The sequence below is a fragment of the Mus caroli genome, unplaced genomic scaffold (genome assembly GCF_978045245.1).
Source record: "Mus caroli unplaced genomic scaffold, Mus_caroli_1 scaffold_8, whole genome shotgun sequence".
In the NCBI taxonomy this organism is placed as follows: Eukaryota; Metazoa; Chordata; class Mammalia; order Rodentia; family Muridae; genus Mus; species Mus caroli.
The window spans coordinates 122,277,293-122,286,246 of NW_028227263.1; the positions used below are offsets into that span (position 1 = coordinate 122,277,293).

The following is an 8,954-nucleotide window of genomic DNA, read 5'->3' on the forward strand; positions in this document are numbered from 1 at the left end:
AGTGAAAGGCTGGAAAACAAATTTCCAAGCAAATGATCTGAAGAAACAAGCTGGAGTAGCCATTCTAATATCAAATAAAATTGACTTCCAAAACAAAGTTGTAAAAAAAATGCAAGGAGGGGCACTTCATACTCATCAAAGGTACAATCTTCTAAGAGAAAATCTGAATTCTGAATATCTATGCTCCAAATGCAAGGGCAGCCACATTCATTAGAGACGTTAGTAAGGCTCAAACCAAATATTGCACCTCATATAATAATAGTGGGAGACTTCAACACAACACTCTCATCAATGGACAGATCGTGGAAACAGAAAATAAACAGGGACACAGTGACACTAACAGAAGTTATGAAACAAATGGATTTATCGGATATCTACAGAACATTTTATCCTAAAACAAAAGGATATACCTTCTTCTCAGCACCTCATGGAACCTTCTCCAAAATTGACCATATGATTGGTCACAAACATGCCTCAACAGATTCAAAAATATTGAAATTGTCCCATGCATCCTATCAGATCACCATAGACTAAGGTTGATCTTCAATAACAACATAAATAATGGAAAGCCAACATTCACGTGGAAACTGAACAACACTCTTCTGAATGATACCTTGGTCAAGGAAGGGATAAAGAAAGAAATTAAAGACTTTTTAGAGTTTAATGAAAATGAAGCCACAACATACCCAAACTTAAGAGACACAAAGAAAGCATTTCTAAGAGGAAAACTCACAGCTCTGAGTGCATCCAAAGAGAAACTAGAGAGATCACACACTAGCAGATTGACAACATACCTAAAAGCTCTAGAAAAAAAGGAAGCAAATTCACCCAAGAGGAGTAGACAACAGGAAATAATCAAACTCAGGGGCAAAATCAACTAAGTGGAAACAAGAACTATTCAAAGAATTAACCAAACTAGGAGCTGGTTCTTTGAGAAAATCAACAAGATAGATAAACCCTTAGCCAGACTCAATAGAGGGCACAGGGACAGAATGCTAATTAACAAAATCAGAAATGAAAAGGGTGACATAACAACAGATCTTGAAGAAATCCAAAACACCACCAGATCCTTCTACAAAAGGCTATACTCAACAAAACTGGAAAACCTGGAAGAAATGGACAAATTTCTACACAGATAAAAGGTACCAAAGTTAAACCAGGATCAAGTTAACGATCTAAACAGTCCCATATCCCCTAAAGAAATAGAAGCAGTCATTAATAGTCTCCCAGCCAAAAAAAGCCCAGAAAAAGATGGGTTTAATGCAGAGTTCTATGAAACCTTCAAAAAAGATCTAATTCCAGTTCTGCACAAACTATTCCACAAAATAGAAGTAGAAGGTACACTATCCAACTCATTCTATGAAGCCACAATTACTCTGATACCTAAACTACAGAAAGATCTAACAAAGATAGGAGACTTCAGACCAATTTTCCTTATGAATATCGATGCAAGAATACTCAATAATATTCTCGCTATCCGAATCCAAGAACACATTAAAACAGCCATCCATCCTGACCTAGTAGGTTTTATTCCAGGGATGCAGGGATGGTTTAATGTATGGAAATCCATCAACGTAATCCATTATATAAACAAACTCAAGGACAAAAACCACATGATCATCTTTTTAGATGCAGAGAAACATTTGACAAAATCCAACACCCATTCATGATAAAAGTCTTGGAAAGATCAGAAATTTAAGGCCCATACCTAACCATGATAAAAGCAATCTACAGCAAACCAGTAGCCAACATCAAATTAAATGGTGAGAAGCTGGAAGCAATCCCACTAAAATCAGGGACTAGACAAGGCTGCCCACTTTCTCCCTACCTATTCAACATTGTCCTTGAAGTCAAATGGATATAAATTAAAAAGGAAGAAGTCAAAATATCACTTTTTGCAGATGATATGATAGTATATATAAGTGACCCTAAAAATTCCACCAGAGAACTCCTAAACCTGATAAACAGCTTTGGTGAAGTAGCTGGATATAAATTAACTCAAACAAGTCAATGGCTTTTCTCTATACAAAGAATAAACAGGCTGAGAAAGAAATTAGGGAAACAACACCCTTCTCAATAGTCACAAATAATACAAAATGCCTTGGCGTGACTCTAACTAAGAAAGTGAAAGATCTGTATGATAAGAACTTCAAGTCTCTGCAGAAAGAAATTAAAGAAGATCTCAGAAGTTGGAAAGATCTCCCATGCTCATGGATTGGCAGGATCAACATTGTAAAAATGGCTATCTTGCCAAAAGCAATCTGCAGACTCAATGCAATCCCAATCAAAATTCCAACTCAATTCTTCAATGAATTAGAAAGAGTAATCTGCAAGTTCATCTGGAAAAACAAAAAACCTAGGATAGCAAAACTTCTCAAGGATAAAAGAACCTCTCGTTGAATCACCATTCGTGACCTAAAGCTTTACTACAGAACAATTGTGATAAATTAAACTGCATGGTACTGGTATAGTGTCAGTCAAGTAGACCAGTGGAATAAAATTGAAGATCCAGAAATGAACCCACATACCTATGGTCACTTGATCTTCGACAAGGGAGCTAAAACCATCCAGTGGAAGAAAGACAGCATTTTTAACAAATGGTGCTGTCACAACTGGTGGTTATCATGTAGAAGAATGGGAATTGATCCATTCCTATCTCCTGGTACTAAGGTCAAATCTAAGTGGATCAAGGAGCTCCACATAAAACCAGAGACACTGAAACTTATAGAGGAGAAAGTGAGGAAAAGCCTCGAAAATATTGGCACAGTGGAAAAATTCCTGAATAGAACAGCAACGGCTTGTGTTGTAAGATCGAGAATTGACAAATGGGACGTCATGAAACTGCAAAGTTTCTGTAAGGCAAAAGACACAATCAATAATACAAAAAGGTCACCAAAAGATTGGGAAAGGATCTTTACCTATCCTAAATCAGATAGAGGACTAATATCCAATATATATAAAGAACTCAAGAAGGTGGACTCCAGAAAATCAAATAACCACATTAAAAAATGGGGCTCAGAGCTAAACAAAGAATTCTCATCTGAGGAATACCGAATGGCTGAGAAACACCTGAAAAAATGTTCAGCATCCTTAATCATCAGGGTAATGCAAATCAAAACAACCCTGAGATTCCATTTCACACCAGTCAGAATGGCTAAGTTCAAAAATTAAGGTGACAGCAGATGCTGATGAGGATGTGGAGAAAGAGGAACACTCTTCCATTGCTGGAGGGATTGCAACCTTGTACAACCACTCTGGAAATCAGTCTGGCAGTTCCTCAGAAAATTGGACATGGTACTACCGGAGGATCCCGCACAACCTCTCCTGGGCATATATCCAGAAGATTTTACAAGTAATAAGAAAGAAACATGCTCCCCTATGTTCATAGAAGCCTTATTTATAATAGGCAGAAGTTGGAAAGAACCCAGATGCCCCTCAACAGAGGAATGGATACAGAAAATGTGGTACATTTACACAATGGAGTACTACTCAGCTATTAAAAAGAATGAATTTTTGAAATTCCTAGGCAAATGGATGGACCTGGAGGGCATTATCCTGACTGCGGTAACCCAATTACAAAAGAACTCAAATGATATGTACTCACTTATAAATGGATATTAGGCCAGAAACTTAGAATGCCCAAGATATAATTTACAATTTGCAAAACAAATGAAACTCAAGAAGAATGAAGGCCAAACTGTGGACACTTTGCCCCTTCTTAGAATTGGGAACAAAACACCCATGGAAGGAGTTACAGAGACAAAGTTTGGAGCTGAGACAAAAGGATGGACCATCTAGAGACTGCCATATCCAGGGATCCATCCCATAATCAGCTTCCAAACGCTGACACCATTGCATACACTAGGAAGATTTTGCTGAAAGGACCCTGATATAGCTGTCTCTTGTAAGACTATGTCGGGGCCTAGCAAACATATAAGTGGATGCTCACAGTCAGCTATTGGATGAATCACAGGGCCTCCAATGGAGGAGCTAGAGAAAATACCCAAGGAGCTAAAGGGATCTGCAACGTTATAGGTGTAAAAACATTTTGAACTAACCAGTATCCAGGAGATCTTGACTCTAGCTGCATATGTATCAAAAGATGGCCTAGTCGGCCATCACTGGAAAGAGAGGCCCATTGGACTTGCAAACTTTATATGCCTCAGTACAGGGGAACGCCAGGGCCAAAAAGTTCAAATGGGTGGGTAGGGGAGTAAGGGGGACTTTTGGGATAGCATTGGAAATGTAAATGAGGAAAATACCTAATAAAAATTTTTATATATTGAAAAAAAGAAATGGGATGGGGCTTAGGGGAGAATCTTTAGGTGGTGCCAGAGACCTAGGATTGGGAAGCCTCCCAAGAGTGTATGGGTTTAACTTTAGCTGGTACTCCTAGGGGTGGGTACATAGATTCTGAAATAGCCATTTCCTATAGCCAGGCCTAACTCACAGTGAAGTTATAAGAATACAGGTATACCCACAAAACTTATGACATGAAATTTGTCCTGTATAGGAGAAATGCAGAGACAAAGGTGGACTAAAAATGAAGAGATGGGGCATCCAAAAACTGGCCCAACCTGAGACACATCCCATGGGCATGTACCAGTAGCTCATAAAATTAATGATTCCTTGTTATGCTTACAGACAGGAGGATAGCATAACTGTCTTCTGAGAGGATCCACCAAGCCGCTGACTGAAACTGATCCAGAGCCCCACAGTCAAAGTTTGGCCTGAACTTGAGGAGTCTCATGGAAGGGTTGTGGAAAGTATTGAGGCTCCTGAAAGGGAGAGGAACTCCACAGGAAAAGGAAGACCAACACAGTCAAGTAACTTGTATAAGTGGGGTTTCTTGGAGAATGAAACACTAACCAAAGAGCATAAAGGGATTGAATCTAGGCCCCTCACACACATAAATAGCAGATGTGAAACTTGGCCTTAATATAGATCCCACCAACAAGTGGAAAAGGAATAGCCCCCCAATGTGTTGCCTGAAGTTTATCCTATTTTTCTAACTGGGCTGTCTTTTGGGGCCTCTTTGGGAAAACATGTGCCAAGTCTAGCACAGACTTAATGTGCCAGGTTTGGGAGATACCAAGGAAAGGCCTTCAACTTCTCAAAGGAGAAGGGGAGGGGTGATAGTGGGTTGGACTATATGAGAGGAGACTAGCCAATGAGAAGCAGCAATGGGATGTAAATTGAGTAAATAAGGTAATAAATGGAAAAAAGAGAAAGAAAAAGGAAACTAGGAACTTAGATTGGATTTTCAGTGATAAAAAGCAAACCTTCATGGGAAAAGAGCAAGACTTCCTTTGGCAAAGTAAATGAACCTGTATGCATGAGAAGCAAGTTTCATTGTATAGTATTTTTTCCTAAGTAACATGACAGCATTTGGGACTAATAAATGTGGAAATAATACACAAAATGCAGTATAATATATTATATTTGTTTAGGTATTTTATTTTGTTCTAGGACAAGCACACATCTCCTATTTCTACTAAAATTAATGTCTGACAATTGACAATTAAATACAGGTTATAAGCCCCATAGATTTGAGATAAAAATGTCTGAAAATTCTTCAAATAAAATGAATTATATTGTTTGAGACAGCCACCTCATTAAAAGAAAAAATAATCAAGAACATGGACATTTGGATCATACAGCAAATACTTCTTGAAATAATTTGAGTTTTTGTGAATCCTGGCTTCCTTTATCATTTCTTATTTCCTTTCTCAAGGAGCAGAGAGATGTGAAACAGTTTCTCTACATCATAGGCTCAACTTGATATGCAGCTATAGTCTGAGCAGCAATGTATTGCATGACAATCTAACCACCTCAAACTCCCTAGTGCTCATATTATACTAGTGGGCTGTTTTGGTAATTCTCCAACCCAAATATGCCCCAGCAATGAAAGCACAACTCAATTAATATGAATACAAGCTGTATACCTAGATTAGCCAGATCTACCACTACAGTACTATCCTCTCCATCTGAGACCCCTTATAACTTGTGGTTTCTCAAGGCCATGTGCTTCTGCTCTGCTTTCCATCCACCACTTCCTGTGTCATCCTCTCTCTCTCTCTCTCTCTCTCTCTCTCTCTCTCTCTCTCTCTCTCTCTCTCTCTCTCTCTCTCTCCAACCCCTCCTTCTTCTCTCTCCCAACATTCAGCTCCATATTTCCTTCCCCTGCCCATCACTAGCTCAAGCCTTTATTTTACCAATCAAGATGAGACTGTGGTTTACAGGAAATCACCTGAGTTCTGACTCATTCCTTGTTCATAGCCCCTCCCCTATTTGTAACATCAAATTACAAATAGCACTAGGGCTATCCTCAACAGTGGGTTAAAAAAGATTTTAAACATATTCCAAGAAAACGGAATATTGATGGCTGTAAGGAGAGTTATAAGGAATGTTTGTCACTTGGACTGTCATTTTCAGCAGCTGAATAGCAGAGAACAAGGATCATTGGGATCCCTAAAGATCAACAGTAATGGAGAAAAGGTAGGGAAGCTTACAGCTAAAATTTCTTTGACACGTCTCAACCAGAGCCGAGAGTCCACAAAAGAAATGTGAAGAAAACTACAAATGCAGTCTAGAAGATAACAGGTCACAAATGTGACCACCAGCATCAGGATGGTGTGGGATGCTCTAGTCTCAGCATAAACTCTGAGCTTCTGATTTGTGGATTGAATATGCTGCAGTCTTTCGTGGTGTCTGTTCAGGAGAATCACCATGGAGACACTGCTCCAGATGATGATGCTGATGAACACTGCATCATGGACAAATGACAAGATGCGCATGCCTATACTGAAACCAGAGGTGGAGCAAACCCATTTGTTTTTAGAATTGCTATCATTATGTGTTTTCTGGGGACCACTGACTTTCATTGGAATGTGAGCATTATTTAAGACACTGAACAACCAACAACTATAACAGGTATACCTCACAATTTTGGGGGCTCTTCCACGGAGCATCACCCTACCCCAGGTACCAGGAGCAAGAGTAAAAAATTGATAAGTGCTCAGGGAGCAGGTGGAGCACATGTTTGTACTTCGACCCACCAGCCAAATGAAGTACCCAAGTTTACATTTTAGGTCAGTTGGGGGGTCCTTTGGAACAAAAAGTGTCAAATTGTTTGGAAATGCAAAGAGGAGAATCAAGGTATTCCCCACAGCCAAGTTGGCTAGAATGACTTTTATGGGTCTCTGTTGAGAGCCATTCAAGAATGGAGATAAATTATGGACAAACAGAAAAATGTTGACTGCAGTCCCAACTCCAACCTGGCAAAGTAAGAGGACCTGAAGAGCCACTTCCTCTGTGGTTTTCACAGATTTATTCTGAAGCAACATGGAGACAACTTCATTGGACAACAGAATAGTGATCAGGTTGGCAGTGCTGGTTGAGTCTTCTCAAATCCTGACCTTTTCGATTTATTTGAAGACACTTTCCCCCACGAAGGGCAGCTCTACTTTATCTGCATGGTCATGTTAAAGGGAAACACTGCATGAACATTGATCCAGAATATCAACTTTACAACTATTTTACTTTGTCTTTCCCTATGATGGATCTGTGTGTGTGATGCAGCATTATCTGAGTTGGTCAATAACATGACCCACATTTTAACCCATATGGGATCTTCATATTTATAAATTAACATTTATAGACAAGCATGTATTTTTGCTTGGTTGGAATTCAGCATATTTCCAAATGTTATAATAATGTGTTAAGAAGAACAAATTTGGTTTTTGATCGTTGGTTCTGGATCTAATGCTGTTTATTGACTTTTATGGCACTTTTTTCCTGTATTTCCTGTAATTCACAATAGCAAAATATTTATATACATAAAATAAAATAAGTATTTCTCAATAATAATAATAATAATACAAGGCTGGAGAGATGGCTCGGCGATTTAGTGCACTGGTTGCTGCTCCAGAGGACCTTAGTTCAATTTCCACCATCCATATGTCATCGTCCAACTGTCAGTAAATCCAATTAAAGGGGATATGCTATTTACTGCTATAACTGCAGGTAAAACACAAATTTTTGAAATACTAAATGAATAAAACTTTAAAGAACAAATTACAAATTTAATCGTTATAATTTAAAAAAAGAATGAAACTGAAGAATTTCCCCCTAAAATAATCCATCTAGTTTGATAAATTTTTACAATCTTTACCATAATGATAGAATGCAAAATGATTCTGAAAATGTCACTATTATTCTACTCACATAGAAGAAACTTGATTTACACATATATCATATATGTAGGATAAAAGTGTCTGGAACCCAAGCATATCATTAATTTATAAATATCTGAACTTTATCTATTTTTCTAAGGAATTAGGTGCTGTACACAAAACTGATTAATCTACAGTTTTTTGCCATACACAACTGAAATCATTGAAACAATTACAGTTTAAGTGTTTACACACAAAGATTCTTTTTTGAAACTCAGTTTCAGATAGATCATGTTTACTCTGAAACTTACTTTGTTTATTTTGCTGTCCATAGGAAAAAATAAGCCTTCATCCTACATTTAAAAACCTGTCCTCTCACATATAGTCGTCAGGTGGAAGAAATTTTTCAATGAATCCTGAGCCATGGAATAGACATTTTTTACACAAAGGAAATGACTGACATGATTAGGTAAACTCTGGAGATAAAAAGGAAGTCATTCTAATGATTAATGTTGGTTCTACAAAACACCATTGATTGCATAAGAAATCTAGTCTAAGCAAAAATCTACAATTGCAGGAATCTCACCTACATTTATCAATGATGGAGATGCTCACAGGGATGAAGGCCTACTTCTAAGAGTTACTGCAGAAACAGAGTTCTGAATTCCACTCCGATTGATGACCTTTTCTGTGTAACTATTTCCGAAGACAGGTCCAAAAGAAATCCTTACCTGCCCCATATTTTCCATGAAGTGATTCACTGATCACTGACTGAGACCC

The 8,954-nt window shown here is 38.1% G+C and overlaps 1 protein-coding gene across 1 annotated transcript; it reads right to left on the reverse strand.

Annotated features, from left to right (window-relative positions):
* Positions 1 to 6,431: 6,431 nt before the first annotated feature.
* LOC147003409 (vomeronasal type-1 receptor 4-like) lies at positions 6,432 to 7,648 on the reverse strand. The gene has a single exon (XM_085840985.1). The coding sequence runs from the start codon at positions 7,344 to 7,346 to the stop codon at positions 6,432 to 6,434; it is 915 nt and encodes a 304-aa protein (XP_085697111.1). The 5' UTR covers positions 7,347 to 7,648.
* Between the last annotated feature and the right edge of the window lie 1,306 nt (positions 7,649 to 8,954).

Coding starts and splice junctions, on each gene's coding strand:
- LOC147003409 (XM_085840985.1), bottom strand. CDS start 7,346: ATGTTGCTTCAGAATAAATCTGTGAAAACCACAGAGGAAGTGGCTCTT.